This window comes from Zonotrichia leucophrys, chromosome 5 (genome assembly GCF_028769735.1).
Source record: "Zonotrichia leucophrys gambelii isolate GWCS_2022_RI chromosome 5, RI_Zleu_2.0, whole genome shotgun sequence".
Taxonomy (NCBI): Eukaryota; Metazoa; Chordata; class Aves; order Passeriformes; family Passerellidae; genus Zonotrichia; species Zonotrichia leucophrys.
The window spans coordinates 59,155,148-59,179,160 of NC_088175.1; the positions used below are offsets into that span (position 1 = coordinate 59,155,148).

General features: G+C 47.0%; 2 protein-coding genes across 3 annotated transcripts; one reads left to right on the forward strand and one right to left on the reverse strand.

Moving 5' to 3' along the window:
* The first annotated feature begins 8,450 nt into the window (after positions 1–8,450).
* CNIH1 (cornichon family member 1) lies at positions 8,451–15,971 on the forward strand. Of its 2 annotated transcripts, XM_064715914.1 has the most exons (6): positions 8,453–8,589; positions 9,765–9,833; positions 10,099–10,146; positions 13,603–13,715; positions 14,142–14,285; positions 15,064–15,230. In XM_064715914.1, exons 1-6 carry the CDS (start codon positions 8,509–8,511, stop codon positions 15,089–15,091), a joined length of 483 nt encoding a protein of 160 aa, XP_064571984.1. In that variant the 5' UTR covers positions 8,453–8,508; the 3' UTR covers positions 15,092–15,230. The 2 variants fall into 2 exon arrangements, with proteins under 2 accessions (XP_064571985.1, XP_064571984.1); XM_064715915.1 differs by lacking the exon at positions 10,099–10,146 and having other exon boundaries at positions 8,451–8,589; positions 15,064–15,971.
* A 2,210-nt stretch (positions 15,972–18,181) lies between these two features.
* On the reverse strand, positions 18,182–24,013 carry CDKN3 (cyclin dependent kinase inhibitor 3). Its single transcript, XM_064715913.1, has 7 exons — positions 23,704–24,013; positions 22,953–23,008; positions 22,288–22,332; positions 21,287–21,509; positions 20,202–20,233; positions 19,146–19,249; positions 18,182–18,472 (listed from the first exon to the last, which is right to left on the reverse strand). The coding sequence occupies exons 1-7, from the start codon at positions 23,877–23,879 to the stop codon at positions 18,386–18,388; spliced, it is 723 nt and encodes a 240-aa protein (XP_064571983.1). The 5' UTR covers positions 23,880–24,013; the 3' UTR covers positions 18,182–18,385.

The following is a 24,013-nucleotide window of genomic DNA, read 5'->3' on the forward strand; positions in this document are numbered from 1 at the left end:
CCCAGGGCTGGGAGTTTGCTAAGGAGATCTGTGGCTTGGCAGGGTGTCTGGGAATAGCAGAAGAGGAGAAATGTAATTTGTTCTGGAGGAGCTGGAAGAAAAATCCCAGGATGGTTTGGGTTGGAAGGGACCTTAAATCCCACCCAGTTCCACCCCTGCCATGGGCAGGGACACCTCCCACCACCCCAGGCTCTGTCCCAGGCAACTCCCAGGGATGGAAGCTGGGGCAGTTGCTGTCTGTGTGTGCCAGGCAGTGTGTGAGTGTGCCCGTGCCAGCTGTTCATGGGTTGTTGAATTGACTGGAACACAAGCTGCTCTCCCAGGCTCCTCACAGCAAAGCTCCTGCAGTTTCCTGTTCACGTGCAGGTGAGGGTGGGAATCCAGGCACAGGCAGTGAGGTTCTGACAGTGCCACTGAGAGGCAGAAGTGACATGGAGCAGCCCTGAGAGGGAGGGCTGCTGGGGCTGTGGGAAGGACAGGAGGTACTCTGGGTGTAAGAGTGGCTGGAATTGGTTCAGCTGCACTCCTGTATGGCAGGGCTGAGGATTTAAGGTGGGCCTCGCCCCTTGGAATAAAACTGAAGGTGTGGCAGGTGGGTCATCACCTGCACTTGTTGGTTGGCACAGCTGTGTCAGCTGCAGTTGTGGTGATGTACTACAAGGTCTAAAGAAATTAAGCTCAGCTTCCTGTGGGAAAGCCTACACAGAGGGACTTATAAATGCTGGAGGTGTTGGATTTGGCTTCTATGTGTGTAACTCCAGTTTGGTTCCATCCTCTGCAGGGCTTCCCTTAGGGTAGGTAACTGCTTCTCTGCCAGCAAAGCAGAGCTGTGGAGATGATGTCATTTGTTCCCACCTCCTCCAGAAGGAAACTGAGCCCAGGGAATTGGTCCTGAGTGCTGAGCTGGCCTTGAGGCTGCTCTGGGAACACAGTTTAAATGATAACTGTTGGGGAAGAGAGAGTTTGTCTGGGATCTGAGAGGCAGCCCTGGTGTTCTTGAAGAGCAGCCCTGAACTGCCAGACATGCAGGCATGTAGGTTCCTACAGCACAGCAGGGAAAAGGATTTGTAGTTCTCAAAATATGTATCTGGGATCTGCCTCTGGGGAATTGGCATCCCCTCTCTGGGCTGCAGAGTAAGGGAGTGCACTGGCTTGGTTTATGCTGTGTTCAAGGCATTGGAAATGTCAATTCCAGCATTGTTTTAATAAATACAGTTCTGAAGTACAAGGACCCCAGGCTTTAGCTTTTAACTTTTCAAATTAATACACATTTGTATCTGGTTTCTACATTGAAAGGTTGAACATAAGGCTAAGCAATTGCATACCTCAAGTTTTCTATTTTCATTTTGTGGGAAGCAGCAAAAGGTGAAATACTAAAGTGAGTATCCTCTGAAGGTGGTTAGGACAGTGCTGGCACGTCATCCACCTGTTGGAGTGACTCTCAGGAAGCCACCAAGCTGATCAGAGGAACAGAGCTGTGAGGAAAGACTGAGAGAATTGGGATTGTTCAACCTGGTGAAGAGGAGGCTTCCAGCACCTGAAAGGAGCCTACAAGAAAGATGGAGAGAGAATATTTACAACAGCCTGGAGTACCAGGGGAATGGCTTCAAACTGAATGAGTAGGTTTAGATTGAATATCTGAAAAACTTCTTGACTGTGAAGGTGGTGAGACAGTGGCACAGATTATCCAGAGAAGCTGTGGGTGTCCCATCCCTGGAAGTGTTTAAAGCCAGATTGGACAGGGCTTGGAGCAACCTGGGATAGTGGAAGGTGTCCCTGCCTAGGGCAGGGGGATTGGAACCAGATGATCTTTAAGGTCCCTTCCAACCCAAACCATTCTGAGATTCCATAATTCTAAGTTCACATCAGTGTAAACTTGGGCACTGTTCCCCTCCTAGGTCTTTTTTCCATGTGTGCTGTTCTTTGGGTGCTGTTGGATGCTGTGATCCTGTGTGGATAAGAGGCTCTGTGTGTGTGCAGCCTCCTGTGCAGCCTCGCTGTGCTCTGGGTCACCTCCCTGTCCTTTCTCTGGCCATGGAGCCAAGGGGATGAATGATGTCGATGCCTTTGCATAGTTGTGGTTAATCAGAGTGGCCCATTGTGCCCCAGCGTGGGGGGATCGTCTCCTCTGGACTGTCCTGTCGTGTTTCATTCCTTCAGGGGCTGCAGACATGCTCTGGGTTAACCCTGTTCACCTCTGGAGCAACGTGAGGTGTCTCCTGCAGAACTGATGGAGCTGGGCTGAAACTCCCCTGACAGCTCTCACAGCTCCTCAGCAGGGGACAGGGGGGAGACAGCAGCAATTATCATCCAGAGGGACTCTGAATGCAGAACAGACGTAAACACTGCGAGAACAGCACGTCTGTCTGTCTTTCACGGCAGATTTACTCCTGTGACAGGGAAGTCCTGTCCAGGCTGTTTGAAAGGCACACACTGCCACCCCCATTCCTGCTGTTCCGTGCCATGAGCCCCATGAATGCAGCTTCTCTTCCCTCTCCTGGAGCCCTTGGCACAGCAATTAATACAATGCACCCTTGAAATCCCTGTGCTAAACAGCAGCTGGTGTTGTCACCTCATTTCTGTGGAAAATGGGAAGACGGCAGAAGAAAATGGGGCAGAAAACATTCAGTTGAAAGGGAAAGGGGCACCAGCCATCCTGTACTTTTGCTGAGTCTTAAAGCATGGAAGCAGAGCAGAAATCAGGGGTCATTGTCCCTATGGAGCTGAAGAAGGAACAAGAGAGATCTAACATTTGTTCAAAATAATGTCTAATTTTAAATACCCACTGTTGGAAAATGCTGCTGGATAATTGGAAGGAGAACGTGCCTGCCTTGCTCACAACTGCAGACTGCCTGGCCATCTGCTCTGCCAGCAACAAATCCTGGATTGATCTGTGAGTGTGATTAATTCAGTGAGGACGACAGGATCAAGGGATCAGCCAGAGACAATATTTATACCCTACCTCCAATTGTGAATGTGCAATTGTTTGCTTCAGGAGTACAAAACAAATTGCATTGCTGTATTACTGGGAGAACAGAAAAATAGAAGCATCCACTCAGGAGCCCTTCTTCCCTTGGATGGCCCCATTCCAAGGTCTGTAAGTACAGTTTAATGCAAGCCAGTTCCCTGTCTGGGAGGTGAACAAAGCTGTTCTCATCTACAGAGGACTTTTGCATCTTTACTGCTGCTGCCTCATTCCTGTGGTTTAGTCCTGAAACCGTGGAGGGGGCACTGGCTGTGTGCCCTCATGCACAGAGACTGTGGATGTGGTTTGTGAGTCAGCCACTCCACCCAGCTCCCGTGCCTGAGGTTACTGCTGGGAGCCACAGCCAGGGCAGAGCTGAACTTTAAATATCCAGAACAACCAGTGGGGTGGATTTCTAGCACTGGTACAGCTTTGAGCTGATTTGATAATACAGATGTAGCTGGAGAGATCAAAAGCAAGATTTGTGAAGGAATTTAGATGTGGATGGAGGCTTTTGAAATCCTATTTAGTGTGATTTAAGAGTATAAATACACATTGGGCCTGAAGGTGCCATACTCAGGGGCACAAGGGATGTGTGTGGGAGAACAGGAAGGCCAAAGTCAGAGCCCTCCACAGCTTATTTTTTCTGAGACAAAGCTGAAGTTGTGTGTATCTCACCTCTTTTTGGATGTTAATCCCTGGAAGTGTCCCAGGCCAGGCTGGATGGGACTTGGACCACCCTGGTCTAGTGGAGGTGTCCCTGCCAATGGCAGGGGGTGGAACTGGATGATTTTAAGGTTCCTTCCAACCCAAGCCATTCTGGGATTCTAAGAGCTAAGGTTTAAGGGTGACATTTTGAAGCCACCACTGCTACAGCTAGGCTAATGCAGAATGTTTTGGAAAATCCCCTCTGTTGTTGATGAGCAGCCAAATCCTGATTTGCATTATAATTATTTTTTTTTTAATACAACTCTTGGTCTCTTTTCCTGTCCACACACTGTTATCATGCTCAGAATTGTGTGGAAAGCCATTAACTGGAGCTCTACCCAGCATGAGAAAAACAAGCCCTGTTATTTATGAGGACAGGTTGAGTGTTCAGTATTTAGCCTGTTAAATGGAAACTGTTGCCATCTGACCATGAATGTTGGAGGGATTGAGGCCACGGGCGGATTCTGTAATGAGTCCTGGTGAGATGCCTGGCAGCACCCGTGTCTGAAATTGGGTTTGAAATGTGATTGTTTCTCATGAGACTGGCTTTCATGTGCAATGGAATTTACCATGTTAATTTGTTTATGTGAGCTCTACTGAATGGGAGAGCCCAAGCAGGGATTCTGGAGGTGAGTTAATTAGTGCAATAGGAGAGGGTGTTTGCCAGTGAGGAAGGGGAGTTGGGGCACTTGCAAGTGCAGGGATCTGTTTACCCTGCTGATGACAGACTGAACCAATGTCTGTTAGTGGATAAAGAGGGAAAGTGGGTGAGGAGTTCTGTGCTCTGGCTGCTCCTGATGTGGATTTACAGGGATGCAGGAAGGTGACCTTGGCTGGACTCTGTTAGAGATACTCTGAGAGTCTCTGCTAAATTCACAGAATCACAGGATGGTTTGGGTTGGGAGGCACCTTAAAGATCACTTCATTCCATCCCCTTCCACTGTCATTCCAACACCTTCCACCATCCCAGGCTGCTCCAAGCCCTGTCCAGCCTGGCCTGGAACACTTCCAGGGATCCAGGGGCAGCCACAGAAGAATTTCTTCCCAATATCCCATCCATCCCTGCCCTCTATCAATTTGAAGCTGTTCCTCCTTGTCCTGTCACTCCATGCCTGTATAAAAAGTCCCTCCCTCTCCTTTTTATGAGCCCCTTAAATTGTAGATATATACTCAGTTTTTCCTCTCCTGAAAACCCAGTAAGTCAAATCTATTAAACTCAGTGGGGTTTTTATTACCAAGTTCAATAGTATTAGATTTCTCCTTGATATCTATAACTGAAATGACAATTTTTAGTGTTGAAGGATGTGGTTAACCTGTGCATAATTCAGAGAAATTGCTCCATAATCTTTCCTCACAGTTCTCTGCCAAAATCTTCCTCATGAACAGCCTGTTACACACTGAATTATGACTGATTATACGGCTGTTTTCCAATAAGGACAAGTACTTGAGAGGGATTTAAGATGAAGGGAACAGACACTGGCATTTTCCCTGGGGATTCCAATCAGGATTAAAGTCAGTGTGTCCAGACTAACAGGAAAGTGCATTAAGAGCTGTGGGCCATCTCCAGAGCTCCTCTGTGGCTTCCTGGCATTGTTTACAAAGTTTAATCAGAGAAGATGCTCAGTCATTGTTTGATTTGAGATACCAAATGGATGTGAAATGAGAATTGATTAGACCATTTTCTACAGAATTTACTTTTAATTTCCTTCTGTGTTATCTTAAAAAAAACTAAAATCTTTGATAAAGAAATCCTTCAGTGCAGAAATCTTTGTTGTGCAAGATTACAGCTGCCTTCCTCTTTTCCTGACAGGATAATTGCAGTTGAATGGTATGCCAGCACCCGAGGGAATAAAACACTGCATTCCTCGAGGCAGAACCAGGATTAATTGCAAATGCAAGTATGTGGCTGACACACCTTTTTACTTCTGAGACTGCACATCCCTGTTGCACAACATTTTCATGTACAAGAAATCATCAAATACAGAAATATCTGCCTTGAATGGATCAAACTGCAGTGGAAAACCTGCATTCCCCAGCCCCAAGGTATGACAGCATCTCTGCACACATCCTGTTTCTCTACCTCCCACAGGTCTTGTGAGGCAAACTGCCTTTGGGTGGCTTTGGAAAAGCCTGCACCAGGGAGCTTCCAGCACAGTCCAGTGCAAGGTCTGTGGGAATAAATGTGCCTGTGCAGCTCAAGGGTATTCTAAATAAGAAATAAACAATTTGCAAATAAATAAGGCTAAAGAAGCATCAAGTGATATGAGGAAATCTGTTATTGCAGAGGGACTGCAGAAATTGTTGTTTCTGGCTCCTGAGGAGCGAGGGATGAGGAATGGTTGGAAGGTGGCTGTGATGCACTGCCAGGGCCTCTCTTCCTAACCCATCCTGTACAGCACCCTGAGCTGCAAGGAAACCACAACAGGCTCAGCCCTTCCTGATGTCCTCACTGCCCCGTGCTCTTCTTGTCTGTCCTTCTTGCAAGGCAATGGGAAGGCTCCTGGGCCAGAGCTGGGAATGGCTCAGAGCAGCTCTGAGCACCCACCCCCCACTCTCCTGGCCTTGTGTTCTCTCACCTTCTTATTCATCTTAGAGTCACAGAATCACAGACTGGTTTGGGTCTGGAGTCCTCAAACCCCATCTCATTCCAACCCCCTGCCACAGGTAGGGACACCTTCCACTAGAACAGGTTTTTCAGGGCTTATCTTCACTAAAATTTATTTTAAAATCTGTTTTCTGGGTTTCACATCAAAGTTTCATGGGTCATAATGACGCCACAGCAATTTTACTGGGAGTAGTTTGTGGATGAGATGAGTGATTTTATGTTGAAACATCAACTTTATCTTTGCAACAGCCGATTTCCTAAAGACAGCTCATTTGCTACAGCTTTTCCTGTATTTTGGTGAGGGAAATAAAGTTTCTGCTCATCTCTCATTGTGACACTCCATTAATTGTGTATAAAGCTTTCCAGCAGATAACACCGGAAAATATTATTTCGTTTGGCAGCTGTTGGTTTTATGGAAATCATACCTCACTCTGCTCCAGAGGAAATGATTGCAGCAATGTCACCCCAGCTTGCCTTTACTGCAAGGTGTCACTGCTTAAACTGAAACAACTTTTACATGACCTTTGGAAAGGAGAGTGGGGTGATCTTCTCCTCAAACTGTTTTCTCATCTTGCTGTTTCTGTTGGACAGGCTCCAATTTGTATTGATTGGGGATTGTATGAGCAGCCCTCCCTTCCCCAGGGCTCTCACAGCACAGCCTTCTTCAGCATTTCTTCCTAAATTAGCCATCTCCCTTTTCTCCAGATGTAGTGTGTGCTGCGCAGGGAATTTTACATGATCAGGTAGGGATGGGAAACAGGGGAATGGATGTAAACTCGAAGGAAGATTTAGATGAGGTATTAGGAAGAAATTCTTCCCTTTGAGGGTGGTGAGGCCCTGGCATGACTTGCACAGAAAAGCTGTGGCTGTCCCATCCCTGAAGTGTTCAAGGCCGGGTTGGACTGGTCTAGTGGAAGGTGTACCTGCCCATGACACTGCGTTGAAAATTGATGGTTTTTAAGTTCCCTTTCAACACAAACTCCTGGAAAAGCTGTCAGTCCATGGCTTGCACAGGTTTACCCTAGGCTGGGTTAAGAACTGTCTGGGTGGCTGGGCCCAAACAGTAGTGGGGAATGATGCTGCACACTGCTGGTGCCCCCAGGGATCAGTGTAGGGCCCAGTTGTGTTTAATGTCTTTATTGATGATCTGGCTGAGGGGATTGAGTCCACCATTAGCAAATTTGCAGACAATGCCAAATTGTGAGGGAGTATGGATCTGCTGGAGGGCAGGAAGGCCCTGGAGAACGACCTTGACAGGCTGGATCAATGGACTGAGACCAAGAGTCCAAGGTTGAGTAAGACCAAGTGTCAGGTCCTGCACTTGGGTCACAACAACCCCATGGAGCGTTCCAGGCTGGGGCAGAGGGTCTGGAAAGTAGGAAAGGACCTGGAGGTGCTGTTTGACAGTGGCTGGACACGAGCCCAGGTTTGGCCAGGTGGGCAAGAGGTCAGTGGCCCTTGGCCTGTGGCAGCAGGACCAGGGCAGGGACTGTCCCCTGTGCTGGCACTGCTGAGGCCGCCACGAGCTGTGCCCAGTTCTGGGCTCCTCAGTTTGGGATGGACATTGAGGGGCTGGAGAGTGCCCAGGGAAGGGAATGGAGCTGTGGAAGGGTCTGGAGCACCATGAGGGGCTGAGGGAGCTGGGAAAGGGCTCAGCCTGGAGCAAAGGAGGCTCAGGGGGCCCTTATGGCTCTGCACAGCTCCTGACAGGAGGGGACAGCTGAGGGGTTGGGCTCTGCTCCAGGGAACAGGGACAGGACAAGGGGAAATGGCCTCAGAAAACCTCAGGGGAGGTTTAGATTGGATATTATGGAAAAATTGTCCATGGAGACGGTGGTCAGTCATTGGGAAAAGGCTGCCCAAGGAGGTCTGGAGTCCCCATCCCTTAAGGTGTTCAAGGAATGACTGGAAATGACACTCAGTGCTCCGGTGTGTTGATAGTCACAAGAGTCATTGGAGGCGATGATCTTGTAGGTTTTTCTAAACTAGATTCTGTGCCTCCATGACTGTACGCCAACCCTCTCTCACACCGCGCTCCGCAAAGCGCGATCGCACTCCCTCCGCCCACACTTTAAGGTGAAAACTCCGGATTTTTGTTCCATCCCCTCACGGCCCCCCCTCACGAAATGGCGGCGGCGGGCGGGGCCGGCAGGGGGCGCTGCGGGCGCGGCCATGGCGGCTGCGCGGCGGCTGCTGAGGCGCCCGGCAGCCCCCGCGCGGCCCCGCCGCCATGGCCTTCACGTTCGCCGCCTTCTGCTATATGTTGGCGCTGCTGCTCACGGCCGCCCTCATCTTCTTCGCCATCTGGCATGTGAGTACGGGCACCGTGGAGGGGGGGACAGCCCGGGGAACGGCCCCGGAGAGCCCCCAGGGCGTCCCCGGACAGCCGCCGAGGGAGCGGGGAAACCGCATCCGGAACCGCCCTAGGAGCGGGAATCGGCCTCTCTGTGGATAAAATGGGTTTTTGTGCGGGCATGAGTGGCAGGACAAGGGGCAGTGGCTTCCCGCTGACAGAAGGCAGGGATGGATGGGATATTGGGAAGGAATTCTCTGTGAGGATGGTGAAACCCTGGCACAGGGTGCCCAGAGAAGCTGTGGCTGCTCCTGGATCCCTGGAAGTGCCCAAGGCCAGGCTGGATGGGGCTGGGAGCAGCCTGGAATGGTGGAAGGTGTCCCTGCCAGAGCAGGGTTTGGAATTGGATCTTTCAGGTCCTTTCCAGCCGAAACCATTCCATGATTCTGTGATTTGCTCCTCGAGGCTGGCGCTGGGAGAGCAGCCAACAGGACCCTGCCTGAGATGAGCTGCTCTGAGGGAGGATGTGATGCTTAGCAGGATATTTATGGTGTAAAACTGCCTTTTGTACTTCATGCTGCATCTTTATGTCGAGAAAAAGATGAATGTACATATTTTGTCTTTTTTTTTTTTTTTTTTTTTTTTTTCAATGGATACACCTTTTGGAGGTACAACCTGCTCTGTGTGATCGTGCTTTGGCAGGGAAGTTGGGCTGGATGGTCTCCAGAGGTCCCTTCCAGTCCTAACAGTTCTGTGATTCTAGGATATATGTGGGCTCAGCATTTACTATGACAATGAGGAAAAATATCTGTTGGCTTTTAAACTTGCTCTTTTTGTGGATTAAGGAATCCCATGCCAAATTCCTGTTGGTCACCAAGAGTCCTGGGTGAGGTTGGGGTCTGCACAGCAAGTGGGGCTGAAAACTGATAAGGGGGCGTAGGAAATTCATTGCTGGTGGGAAGATAAAAAGTTGGGGAGTAGTCAGATGCTTTTGAATATCTGATGAAACGACTGCTTTCCTATTTGTAAAACCTGTTCCACGTCTGTCTTACCTGTGAGTTGATGTAGGCAGAACTTAGGTGAAATGTTACTGAGAACAAAGGTAGCAGCTCTGTGCCAAAATGCTACTTTTAATGGATAAAATACAGAATTGCTCCTGGGGAATCAAAACTCTTTAATTTTTTTTCCTCTAGATTATAGCATTTGATGAACTGAAGACTGATTACAAGAACCCCATAGACCAGTGTAATACACTCAATCCTGTAAGTAGCACACCAGACATTTTGTTTTGCTAAATAAATACGTGTAAAATGCTTATTTTTGGTGTTATCTTGATGCAATCAGCCTGGGCAATAGAATTGCATCTGGGTTGAGAAGCCCTCGCTGTTGGTAGCAGTTGTAGGGAAATTCTTTGTGTGATTCTTTAGTTTCAAGTTGAATATTCTGACTGTTATTAATCTGATGGTGATCTTGTCAGCTGTCATACTAACATTCTTTCAATCTGCTTTCCACATTTTCGGCACAAAGACAGTTGAAAAGGTCAAAAAGATTAAAAGAGTCAAAATTGCATTAAAGGTGTGTACTGCTTTTCAGTTTCATGTTTTTGAACTTCCCTTTCATTTTGTTAGGAACATCTGTAATACTATTTAGCTGTTTTGTTTAGTCTGCCTGTTCATCTGCTCGTTATTTGTTTGTTGGGGTTGTTAACAACCTCATGGATTTCCATATTTTGTGCCAAACCAATTCTGCTTGCTTACCCAGCAACTTGGGGAAAACTGTTACATGCCTGTTAGGTGTCAGAAAATAACTTCAGGCAGAAATAAATTGTGTTTTTTCAAGTCAGATATACTGAATTCAGATTAGAGGAGAATACTTGGGGTTTTTTTAAGCATTGACCAAGTCAGTTCTGATCTTTTTTTGAGGATTTGGGTGAGTGGAAGGTGATAGGTGCTCTCCTCACTTCTCTGTTCTGTGTCCCAGGATCAGGGCTGTGTCCCAGTGTCCTCTCTGGGATGCAACTCAGACACTCCTTGGCTTAGGAAAGGAATTTGAGGCAAACTGTTTGCCTGCATCTCTGACAGGCCAGCAGCATCAGGGAGGCTTGTTAAAGAACACAGAGCTTGATCCTGCAGCATTTTATGGCTTTTCCTTTGTGTGTGCCCAGGCTGAGGGAGGATGCAGGGGCAGCACAGCAGCGTGGCCTGACCTGTAGCTTTAGTGTGTTTTAAGTAACATACACACCAACAAATAAATTTGCTGTAATTGGGGGTGGAGGAGGGGGCAGAGAGTGTGTTCTATGTACAGCACACGAATGCAAGTGAATATTTCAGTGTGAGGAGGGGAGGAGGAGAGGAGGTTTGCTGTAGGAGAGCTGTGCATCTAACAGTTTCCCTTGCTTGGTCTGTTCCAGTCATCTCTGCTGCAGTGTGGGAGAGGCCAACTCTCATTACATCGATGCATTTTGACCTTACTGCAACCTTTGTAGTGTAAAAATGTGCATGTTGAACTGGATATTAACCTTCTGCTGCCCCACGTGCATGGAGCGTCCTTTCCATGGCAGCTTTGCTTCTGACAGTCTGAAATAATCTCATATTTGCTGTTCCTGTGGAAGCAGGCTAGTCCCCAAAAGTGAAGTTCAGGCTCTTGAGGGGTACATGATGCTGTGTGTTGTTTTCCTGTAGAAAGAACCAAAGATCTGGGTAGGAATTGAGGCACCTCAGTGGAGAGATTAGCCTAAAATAGTAACTCCTGAGCACACTGCTGATTCCTTCTCTTCCCTGCTCCTGTTATAGTCGTGTCTTTTCTCAGCAACCAGATCCATCCTCCCTCACTTCTGTGATAAATATGGTAGGATCTGATGTAATTCATTTTTCTGTAGGACAGGCAGGGAGGATCAAGTGGGGGAGATTAGAAAGAGGCAGAGATCCTGGTGTGGGAGCAGGGTATAATAAACAAGAGAAAAGAAAAACATATTTTGAGATATGTAGGTAAATAAATACAGATTTTTCAGGCCTGGTGAATCTGTCTGAGCAGGCTGCCAAATGCATCGTGTGTTGGACAGGGTGGTTGTTCTGCTATAAATAATTCCATGTGTAAATGGTAAGTATGCAAAGAAGGATCTGGATGAAAATATTTACTTGAAACATTTTGTGTCCAACAGCTGAATTTTGGTGGTGTTGATGCAAGTTTACTTTGATATTCTTCATGTAGAGAACTAGAATGTCAGCAAAGTAGGTGGTGAGTGTGTTTGTTGGTAGCTTTTAGGTTTCTAGGAAGATATTCTGGGGTTTTAAAAGAAGAAAAAAATTGGAAACCACTGAAACTTTGATGTTATCATCCCATGCAATGTTAATCACACTGCACAAAAAGAGAGCAGAGTGTGTTGTGTGTGTACATGCACACACACAGAGACAATTGAAACCTTTGGGTGAAAATGGGGTGTTTTCCATGAGGAGTTTTACAGGGCTGAGTTGAGAAGGCAGAAGCTTTGCAGAGCTGCTCTGAGGGCTGGGGCCAGGCTGGGAGAGCTGGGGGTGCTGCCCTGGAGAGGAGAAGGCTCCAGGGAGAGCTCAGAGCCCCTGGCAGGGCCTGAAGGGACAGAAGTTGTTGCTGTTGGTGCCATCCAGGTTCAGGAATTGATCAAATCCTCACATTTTAGGGGGAAAAACAGCTGGGGTTTAATTAAACCCACAGGATCAAGGAGCTGTTCCACAGGAAAGAGCTGAAAACCAGGAAGGATGGGCACTGGGAGAGCTGGGAAAAGGGGAATTGGATCCATGGGTGAGGCAATTCCAGGAATTCTGTGCAGGAGTTACCTCCCAGGAGCCAAAATGGTTCAAAAATGCACCTCTGCTGGGGAAACAGGATAACTGGGAATGTTCCCCTGGAGAGGAGAAGGCTCCAGGGAGAGCTCAGAGCCCCTGGCAGGGCCTGGAGGGGCTCCAGGAGAGCTGGAGAGGAGCTGGGGACAAGGGATGGAGGGACAGGAGCCAGGGAATGGCTCCCAGTGCCAGAGGGCAGGGATGGATGGGAGATTGGGAATTGGGAATTCTTTATAATGAGAGTGCTGGGGCCCTGGCACAGGGTGCCCAGAGCAGCTGTGGCTGCCCCTGGATCTCTGGAAGTGCCCAAGGCCAGGTTGGAGCAACCTGGGATAGTGGAAAGTGCAGAACTGGATGGACTTTGAGGTCCCTCCCAACCCAAACCAGTTTGATTTGTATGATTCCTTCTGAACCTGGTAATAAAGCAGTGAATAGCAGGTAATAAACAGTGAATAGCAACACCTTGGGGTGACTTGTACAAAATGAACTCTGTGTTGGGTGTGAGATTCCGCAGCTCTTTGCATGTGTTTACTCTCTGTCCCTCTCCATGTTGTTCCTGTTAACAACACTAATCTCTGCAGCATTCCATGCTTCCTGTGGCTCCATGGTCCCTGGTTCTGAGCTCTGTGGGCTTCTGCTGGAAGCATGATGCTGTAAAGCATGCACAGTGGGAGCTGAGAGGGAGAAGTGGCTGTGCAGAGCAGCTCCTCTGTGCACACCTGTGTGCCACCACGTCACCGCTGGTTTGGTTGGGTAAAGCTCTGCCTGGGCTGTCACCTTTTGGGAATAATTCAACTTTGGAAAGTTCTGGATCTGTGAAACAGGAAAACACAAAGTTATCTTGTTGTCTATAAACCATTCTGCAGAGCATGTTTCCTATTGATATTTCTCTGTTGCATGAGCAGAAATATCTCAGTGACCTCTTCTGAGTGTCACACATAAAGCGTGGAATCTGTTAATTTAATAGAAGCAATTAAAAAATATTGATCTGACCATTAAATCTGATAAATTTTTCTCCTTGGTTCATGAATAGCATGTGAAAACAGCAAGGCACATAGTGTTGGCTGCTGCTTTCACGTTCCACAGTCTTGTTCTTGTTAGTGTTGGTTTTAAAGAATATTTTTAAGCAATATTGTGCCTCCAAAGTAGCTGAAATGCCACATTTTGCTCTGTGCAACCAAAACTTCTAACTCACCTTTTTCTTTTCCAGCTTGTACTTCCAGAGTACCTCATCCATGCATTCTTCTGTGTCATGTTTCTCTGTGCAGCAGAGTGGCTCACACTGGGTCTCAATATGCCCTTGTTGGCTTATCATATTTGGAGGTAATTTTGGCGAGTCTGTTATGCTCAGTGAATTGTTACTCATTCTCCTGTTGCTGTCTTCTGTCCAGTGTTCTGTGTCTTGGGAAAACCCAGATGCTTTCTGGGAAAGTTCAGGTCATGGCTGTACAATGAGAGCCATCACCTGGCTTTCTTGGGTGGGTTTTATTCTCTTGTGCTGTGTGGGAATTGAGTTGTGTGTGTGTTAAAGTCGCTGACATGCCAGAGGTGCACTGAGGCAATTCCCAGTGTGGAATGCCAGTTGAAATAGCAATTCCAATTTCCTCTGCCATTCCTTAAGGCATGGGAATTGAATTGCTTCTCTGTCCAGAGTGTTATCCATGTCTCAGCTGTGGCATTCCCTGGTGGGTGGGGACAGGGCTCAGTCCCTGTGGCTGCCACCCCACACCTGCCTGTGCCTCGTTGCAGGTACATGAGCAGACCCGTGATGAGCGGCCCGGGGCTCTACGATCCCACGACCATCATGAATGCAGATATTTTAGCCTATTGCCAGAAAGAAGGATGGTGCAAATTAGCATTCTACCTTCTATCTTTTTTTTACTACCTATATGGGTAAGTTTTCCTCTTCAGTCTGAAGCTTTGGCTCAGTGCTCATGTCCATAGGAATATGATCCTTCTCGTGGTGGAAGGGAGCCTGTGAGAGCTGCACAGGGACTTTGGACCAGGGTGTGTAGTGATAGGACACATGGGAATGGCTTCCCACTGCCAGAGGGCAGGGTTAGATGGGATATTGGGAAGGAGTTGTTCCCTGGGAGGGTGGGCAGGCCCTGGCACAGATTACCCAGAGAAGCTGTGGCTGCCCCTGGATTCCTGGAAGTGCTCCAGGCAGGGCTGGACATGGAGCAGCCTGGGATAGCCAAAGGTCTCCCAGCCCATTGCAGGGGTTGGAGTGAGAGGATCCATAAAGTCCTTCCAACTCAAAACATGCTGGGGATCTGTATGGTCACCTACAGTGCCAGCTTTCCTGCTAAAGAATCCACATTCACCCCTGATTCTGCTCTAAAACACAAATCCTAATTTCATCAGAATTACTATTTTGAATCTCTGTTCCATGACTGTAGACTAAAAAGCTCCAAACTTTTCTTCTGTTAACCATAATACAATAAATCCCAGGGTATTTAATTAAGAAGCTGAAACTTTGTTTTCAGAGGAAAGTATTTGATGTAAATGTGATTTTGTTGAAGTGAAAAGTAGAAGAGTCATTTTGTCAGATCTTCAGTCACAATCCACGTATCTCACATGGATTTGTTCCTTATAATAGACCCTGTTAGAATTAAATGTGTAACACTAATCAAAATGATGCATCTTAATATTTTTTTTTCTTCTGCAGCATGATTTATGTTCTGGTGAGCTCTTAAGAAGACATTCAGCAAGCTTTGTTCCAGTTAAGTGCATGCAAAAGCCACAAAAAACATGGATTCTTTACAACAAGAACCTCTGACCAAGATTAAATCCGGAACCTGATGTTCACAATTGAGTTAGAAAACAATGACTCCCCTATTTTTAAAATATTTCCACATTTTATACTTGTGGAAAGACTGTTTTCTTATATTTTACTGGGACGCTGAAATTGATGAATTATGTGTAAATTAATACAAAGATGCCTGGGGTTTGAAAAGTTTTGACTTTGCACTCCATAAGGAACAGCCATAACCTTCGAGTAGGTGTTGGTTACTACTAGCCTTAGTGCTCTAGGGGTTTGCTGTAGGATGGGCTTTGTAGGGGCTCACTTGGACTTGTGTATCCCACTCTGGACTCTAAACCAGCCCTGGCTCCAAGTGCTTGGCAACAACTGGAATGCTCTGTGTTTTGCCCATAGGTGATGTTGGTCTTAGGATATTAATTCATGGACACAAAAGCAAAAATAGTTCTATTCTGGTTGATTTTTTTTATTATCTGGTTAATCTTGCCCTGTATGTGCATCCATAGGTCCAGAGCCTTCTGTATCTTCTCCAGACATTAACCCTGCTTTAATCTCGAGCCTGTGCCATTGTGGTAGGAGAAGCTGAATTGTCCATGAAGGAATGAATTTAAATGTGGTTTTTTTTTAATGTCTGTGCTGATTAACAAATGGACAAACCTCCAATGTTTATCAAGTCCAATGATGAAAACACTCTTGGGTTTAGGAGTAGTAAATACTACAGACTTTTTCAAAGCAGAAGGTGAGATTGTGAAACTGCCCCGCTGTTCCTTAGTGCAATAAATGATAATAAAAAACAAATCTCAAATTCAGCAACATTTCTTTTTATGTGGTGCCTTTTGTTTTGTTTATAAATTCAACAGATCCTCACTGTGTTCATCAGTTGTTTTACAGTGGATTATTGCATTCCCTTTAAAAATAGAACACAGAATTGAATTACCTCTGGAAAAGGAGAGCTCTGATTTCCTGCTTTTTTTCCTGAAGTTAAATTGCAGATAGGGCAGAGGAAGATGTTTCAGATAAATATTGCATTGTAAATTGTGACTGTGAACAGCTGCCTAATTTACAAGTATTAATTAGGAATCTTTTTTCATTTATCTGTGCTGGAGAACAATGCAGAGTTTCCCCATTCTAGTAAAACTTTTTTTTTTGCATAAACTGTGTATTTGTTCACTTTGGGTCTCTTGGGTATTAGGGGCAGTAAAAATGTATGAATGGCTGCACTGGGTTCCACCAGAAATCCAGATATTCCAACACTGGTGTGCTGGGCAGTGCCACTGGCTGAGGAAAGTCACTCCACAGCTTTGGGAGTGTCCTTTCCCCACAGCCTTCCCCTTTTCTAGGCTATTATCACACACAGTTTGGGTTCCCAGGGCATGGAGAGTGGGAGTTTCTAGTTTTTTTAAAATATATTCAGGCTGTGATAACTTCAGATTCTCTTTCCTAAGTAAGAATAGCCCTGACAGTTGATTGCTTTGTACATAAAATTGTTTTTCTCACGTTTGCTTGCATTTATTGAGCATTTCCTATGCCCCTACTGCTCAAGCCTTCAGCATTCCATGATTATTTTTTTCCTTGTGCAACCATAATTTTTAGCTTTTCATGGAGGAATTTTTGAAAGGCTTTTTTGGAAACTCATGAATATTGTTCCTATTGGATAATTTTTATTTTTCTGCTGCTTGGCTCTTCAGAAGATGTAAGAGATGACTTCAGCCTGTGGAAGCAAAGCTCATTAAACCTTATATTTGTATATTTATTAATCCATTATGGAAACAAGACTGGCTGCTTGTAGCCCCTGGCCCTCCTCAACCTTCTAAACAAATCTCTTGTTCCCTTGGCATTTGGGTTGGTTTGAGCCAAATTCCACACTGGAATAAACAATGCAGGCCTGACTGAGCCCAAGTGACAGCTGCTCCAAGGGCCCAGCAATATTTACCCAAGTGTTTGCACTGTCCTGAGCAGCTTGAACTGGGTGTGTGGGGTGCAGAGGAGCATTCCCAGCTGCCCAGGGCTGTGGATAACACCATCCATGTCCAGCAACATCAGCCTTGTGTCCCAGGAGTGCTGGAGTAGCCCTTGTGTAGCTTTGCTGGAGTATCAGGCCTTTGGCATTCAAAAAGTGGACCTGATCATTGGTTTTGGAGTTCTAGGAGGCAAAAGATTATGGAGAAGATAAAGAACATTTCTCCCACCCTCAGCAAGCTTCCTGCTGAGTCATGTGATAAATATTTAATACCTGAAAACCATTAGTTGCAAGGATTAAGTACTGAAGTACATTTGGGGCAGGGTGTTTGCTGTAAATTATTCTGTGCTGTGGAAACTGGAAAAGTTCCTGTTTGCCATAAGAGTGGGGAAGGGAATGGCAGTAAACACTAATTAATCTGCAGAAATCACCTTTCTGCTCAAAGTTCAAATGTTAAAAGATAAATTCTGAAGTTCACAAAGCAGGGACTTGTTCAACTCCAGCCTCCTGATCCTCTGTGGAATCTTGTCTTAACTTTTGACTTGAGAGGGTTGTGAACTTTATCAAAATCCTGAACTTTATGAAAAGCCATAAAGTTTTCTTTAAAGGAGAAAGGAGCTGTTTCACTGTGCTTTTATGAATGGATATGGTGAAACAGGAGAGACTGTTAAAGGGCTGTTCCCGTGAGTTCCTGCCAGCCCCCAGCTGATTGTTTGTTTACTCTCAGTGCTGGCAGCAGGCAGAAGGGCTGTGCCAGCTCACCCACGCAGCTGCAGCAGAGTCTCCCTGCCACAGTCACCTACAACCCCCCTGCTGGCTTTGTCACAGATTTGTGGTGCAACACCTCCTGCTTTTGGAATGAGGAGACTCCTTCCCAAATAGCCCTCAACACATCGAGCAGAACCTGTGACATTTTAGAACGAGTTGTTACGAGCTCAGAAGGGTGAGAGCTCCAGCTTGACTTTGCTGATGGTGTGAGGGTGTTTTAAACAGCTCCAGAGATGGAATTTCTACCCAGCTCCATTCTCCCAGCAGAACAGCAATGGACACAAACACACTTGTACATGCATTTTTCAGGCAGTGAGTATTAAAATCACCAAAGAGGGGAAGATGCCACATGTTCTCTAGCATTTCCTTCCCCATCCCAATGCTTTACACATGGATTTAGAAGGCAGCAGCTGTGTCACACAGGCAGTAGCACTGAGGAAAGGTCAGGAGAGAAGTGTCTTGTCCAGGAGTTTTCCACACAGGCACCCATGGCAGGATCAGCTACCGCGACGCCGACCTGAGCAGCGGCTCCTTTGTGGCCAGGTGTGCAGCCAGCTTCTCCCGGAAGTCATGGAGGAAATTGTACTGCTGCAAATGCACAACCAGGCTGCAGTGAGTGCTCTGTGCTTTAGCAACAGGCACCACCTGTGCTAAAAAGCTCTTTGATACCCCTGGATGAAAACTGCACCCTCTGGTCCATTTGTTCTTTATGTGCTTACTCCACATCCTCTGGGACTTTGCACTGTCAGACACAGATTCCATGGACCTTGACTTGGATCCTGTGGCTCCCCACAATGGCCACAGGTGATGCATTACCCCAAGGCAATGCAAAACGTGGTCCTCAGAGGTGGGAGTTGTCAGAACTCAAAGCTGCATTATTTGGAATCATGGAATCATTTAGGTTGGAAAATCTCTCTAAGGTCTTTGAGTCCAACCATTCCCCCAGCACTCTAACATCCCTAAGTGCATCCACATGGCTTTTAAACCCCTCCAGGGATGGGGATGCCACCCCTGCCATGGGCAGCTGTGCCAGTGCTGGACAACCTTTCAGTGAAGAAATTTTCCCTATTATCCAACTTAAACCTTTTCTGGCACAACTTGAGGCCTTTCCTCTTAGGAGAAGCTGTTTCTTGAAAGCAGGACACAGCTCAAACCCCAGAGAGCAGCTGTTAAGGCAGAGGTGTGTCTGGGAAGTGAGGAGGGGCCTGCCTGAGCTCTCACTGCTCTTTGGACCCGTGTGTTACCTGCTCAGCCCCATTACCTTGATGGTCTGTATGGCCCCTGATCCTCTCAGCTTCCTGAGGCTCTCTATCACCTGCTGAGGTGCCAGGGTGTCTGAAAGCTGGAGCAGGAGACAGGCAGCCACTGCAAGGGAAAGTGTTTACACCTGAGTGCTGCTGAGCACCTCTGACTGCACACAGCCACTGGTTTGTCCCATGAAAACCCTGGCAAACCTATCTGGGTTTGTCCCAGGGCTCTTGGATCTCTTGCAGAATCCTATTTCTGAGCCCTGGCCCATCTCCCTGCTGCTCCTGCCTCAGCCTATGGGCTTTGGAAATAGGTGAATGTTGGAGATTTTTTTAGGGATGGCCTAGAAGGCAGCTGTGAGGAGCAGGTTCTCACAGCCTGCTTCTGTAACAGCAGAAGTTCTCAGGTTATTTTTAACTACAGGTAAAAGTGGCAAACATGAAGGCCTTGAGAGAGAGCCTTGCACATCAGAGCCTTGATGAGAGCCTTGCACATCAGAGTTCTCAAGCAGCTTTCTCATAACAAGTAGATGTTCTATCTTTGGCTGTTTTGAGAAAGCAAGAATAATTTTGAGAACCCAAATCTTAGTATTAGAAACATAAGGAAGAGTTAGTGTGTAATCTCTGCCCTATTGTGAGCTCAGATTTTGCAATATGCATGAACTTGATTAACACTGTTATAAAAGGTGCCTGATTGATGAATAAAGTAGAGTCAATGGCTGACCAACGCAAGGTGGGTCGTCTCCCCTCCAACTTCAATAGGTGAAAACCCTCCCACTGCCTTCCCAGCAGCATCTGGATGAACTCCTAGGCTTTTCAGGAATGAGTGCCAGTACACCCAGTTAATTCCTTTGTGTCTTCTGGCCATATCCCCACCCCTTCCTTCTGGGAACACACAGTAACTAACACTCCTGAAGGCTTTAAGGGGCAACACTGGGATCAATCAGAGGCAGAGGAATCCTTTCTATTCACCAGGCTGCTCCTGGTAGTGGTAGCTTGGATTGCATCCACAGAGAAGCTCCCAGCAGAATTTGGCTCTGTGGGTTTGTGGGATGGAGACAAATGCTTACCCAGACATGAGCGTCCAAGGCCACCATAACAGCTGGGAGAAAAGAAAACATCTGGTTGGAATGAGCTGTAGCAAACTGCAGCACCCAGGGACCCCCCAGCACATAAATAATGCACACAGTTCTTGCCTTAATACAATCAAGAGGAACAGTGGTACAAAAAAAGTCAGAACAAGAATTTCTATGTATTTTCTATATTCTATTTCTATACCTACAGAGATATATCTTATTTATTCTCCAGAACTTTTGTATCTTTCCATGGAAACTTCAAATTTAAAGTTCCCCTTCATTCCTGCTAATAGTCCCAAAGGTACAGGAGGACAGGAAACAGCAGAAGGATGGACAATTTCAAATTTCTTTAAATCCTACTCTAGATTAAGGGTGTGAGGAGAAGAGCAGGGTTCTGTGTCAGCAGGAAAACCAAGGACTCAGTGGATTTCTGTACAGGAAGGTGTCAGTAAGATCATTCAGGGAACATGGAATTTGGAAAGCTCTTCCCCTCTCTTCTGAGCTCAGCTAAATAAACTCCTTTAAACTCATTCATGGAAATCAGGAGTGAATTTTGCATTGCTGGAAGCCACTGAGTCCCTGATAAATAGTCCAGGGAAATGTTATGGAATTATAGAGTGGTTTGGGTTAGAAGGGACCTTAGAGTCACTTCATTCCACCCCCTGCCATGGGCAGGGACACCTTCCAGTGGATCAGGTTGCTCCAAACCCCATCTCTGGCCTGGAACACTTCCAGGGATGGGGCAGTCACAGCCTCTGTCAAAGGAGTGCTTTTGCTCCCAACTCATTCTGTACACCTGATATCCAGGTAGGCTGGGGGCAAGGAGCCCTGTGGTGCCACTCAAAACCCACTTTCAAACTCTTGCTGGACAGAGCAAGGGGAAATGGGACATTCTGATCTTCTGAAAGGAAGAATTCTCTCCAAAGCTGCAGGAGGAGGAACAAGCAGACTTCACAGCATGAGCTAACCCTAAAGAGTGCAAGTGCCTTTTTACACCATCCTATTTCCCCTGCTCATACACCTAGAGAGAAGCTGGCATCCTTCACAGCAATGTGGGGTGATGGGGAGGCAGAACCTACTGTATCATTGTTTTCTGCTTATTTTCCAGGCAGGCTCTGAGCTCTTCCAGGATCTTGCAGCAGGTGGCAATGTCGGGAGCATTCCCATCAGGAATGGGGTGGTGGTGCACACACATCCCGTGCTGCTGGTAGGTGTCAATCAGGTTTGGTACTCGGTATTTTGAGAGCTCTCCTCTGGTACAAAGCACAAAAACATCCTGGATCCCACAGCTCTTTAGTTCTCCTGCCAATGGATTAAGACACTTGCAGATAAACAAAAGCCAATCAAGCTTAAGGATAAGCAGATAAGGACCTTGGTTCTGATCTCTTGTTTCATCTTTGGGGCTAAGACAGTTGGAGTGAGCAATTTTGGTTGGAGGACTCTTTCCCCCACATTTCCCTTCAGGTAATCCAGGAGAGGAATTTTCTCAGTTCAGAGGGAATCCTGAGAGAATCTCACTGGAGAACACAGCAGCACTCAGGGCAGCCTGTTATCCACCTAAGGATGCTTCTGTCCCATCTCCAGTTAAAATCACAGAATCCCAGGATGGCTTGGGTTGGAAAGGACCTTAAAGCCCATCTCATTCAACCTCTGCCATGGCAGGGACACCTTCCACTATCCCAGGTGGCTCCAAGCCCCAATATTCAACCTGGCCTTGGGCACTCCAGAGATCCAGGGGCAGCCACAGCTGCTCTGTGCCAGGCCCTGCCCACCCTCACAGCCAGGAGCTCCTTCCTAAGCTTGACTTACCCAAACACTGAGAGGATTTGCTATTGGTCTCTGCTCTTTAGTGCTCACACCTGAATACTCAGCACAAATCTTTACATAATTCCATCCTTTCTATCCCAATTTCATTTTCTCTGGGAAAAAGGAAGACTACAAGTTTGTAATTCATCTTGATCCCAGCTGCTCTGAAGTTGCCTCATGGGTACTGTGCAGCTCCTGCCTGGAAATATCCTGACTATTTATTCCATAGTCATGGAATATTCATGGAATTGCCCTTGGCACAAAGAACACTCACCCATATCCTTCTGAAGATTTCTTCTGATATCCTTAAACCTGCAACCTGAAACAAGTTATGAACAATAATTACCACTGCAGGTAAGTGACATTTATGGGATGGCTGCAGCAGCAGAACAGAGCACAGGCAGCCTCCCCCCAAAATCAAAGCAAGGAATGAAGCCACAGCCTGAATAAAACACAGTTCTTGTTTTTGCAGGTAGATCCCTGGTGCAGAAGGCAGTTTAAACACCATTATCTGCTTAATACTGTAATGCAATAGGATTAACCAAAGAAATCTGCCCAAGGTTTTAAGGTGCTTTGTGTTTTCCAGATGAAAAGTTTTGGATATTTTAAATCAGGATACAGCATAAAATCCCCCCACCAACACAAATAATCATCCAACAAATAAAAGGGCTGAATAAAGATCACTTAAGAGTTGAGTGGAGATTCACCATGGCAGCAGTTCTGGTAATTAAAAATGCAGACAAAATTTATATGTTTACGTTTTTGACTTAAAAAACATGATCTTGCATTAAGATATTCTCTAGATTAGCTTTGGTGTTTCCAAACCTATTCCAGGGGTAGATTACAAAAGGAGTCACCCACAACACAAATTTGGGGTACAAGGTATTACCCCTCTTCATCTCTCAAACATGCCTGCAAATTTCAGTGAATGCTTCTTACCTGGAAGGGAACATAGTCCCAGGAACTCTGAAGAGTAGAGAGGAGACAAAGACAACCTATCAGAAATAACAAGTAAAATAAATAAAAATCAGAAGGGAAGATTTCAATTATTTAAATATATAAATAGGTTTAGAGGCGGTGTCAGGAGGGTGGGGCCAGAACTTTTCACCAGTGTCTGGTGGGACGATGAGGACAGGAACAAAATGAAACATGGGAAGTGAGGATGAAGAAAAATGTTACTTTGAGGATGACAAAAGGTTTGGGTGGAGGGGACCTTAAAGATCATCTTGTTCCAATCCCCTGCCACAGGCAAGGACAATTTCCAGCAGCCCAGGTTGCTCCAAGCCCTGTCCAACCTGGCCTGGAACACTTCCAGTGATGGGGCAGCCACAGCTTCTCTGGATAACCTGTGCCAGGGCATCTCCACCCCGTCAGTAAAGGGAATGGAGGCCTGCAACAGGCTGCTCAGGGAAGTTGTGGAGTTTTAAATGGAAACATTTCAAACCCACCTGGGTGTGATCCTTGGCTCTGCTGTGGGTGAGCCCTGGGCAGGGCGGCTGGATCAGCCCCAGCGGCCCCTTCCAACCCCAACCCCATCCGCTGACACTTCCCCAGCACCACCGGCCCCCCAGCCCCGAAGGTCACCAGAGCCCGGCTCGGGCTTTCCTTGCGGAGAGAAACCCTTTTGTTTCTCAGGATAGAGATTTAATACAATTTCCTCAGAGAAAGGACCCCACGGGTGCCGCCTCACCAGGAGATGTGGAGCGGGCTCGGGTCCTCCTCGGTGGCCTCATCGTCTGAGGAGGCGAAGCCGTCGGCTGGCGCCGCAGCGGGCTGCGGGGAGAGCGGGGGGCTCATCGTGGGGCCGGGACCCTCGGCGGTACCGGGATCCCGATCCCGATCCCGATCCCTCAGCGGTTTCACCATGGCGCCGCTCCCCGCCGCCGCCCGTTCAAACTGGCCCCGCCCACCGGCCCATTGCCCAATGGGAAGCTGCGGCTCAGCGGGTGCGTGGAAAGTCCAGCAGGGCTTTCCCCCTGCTTCATGAGAGGAGCATGCTG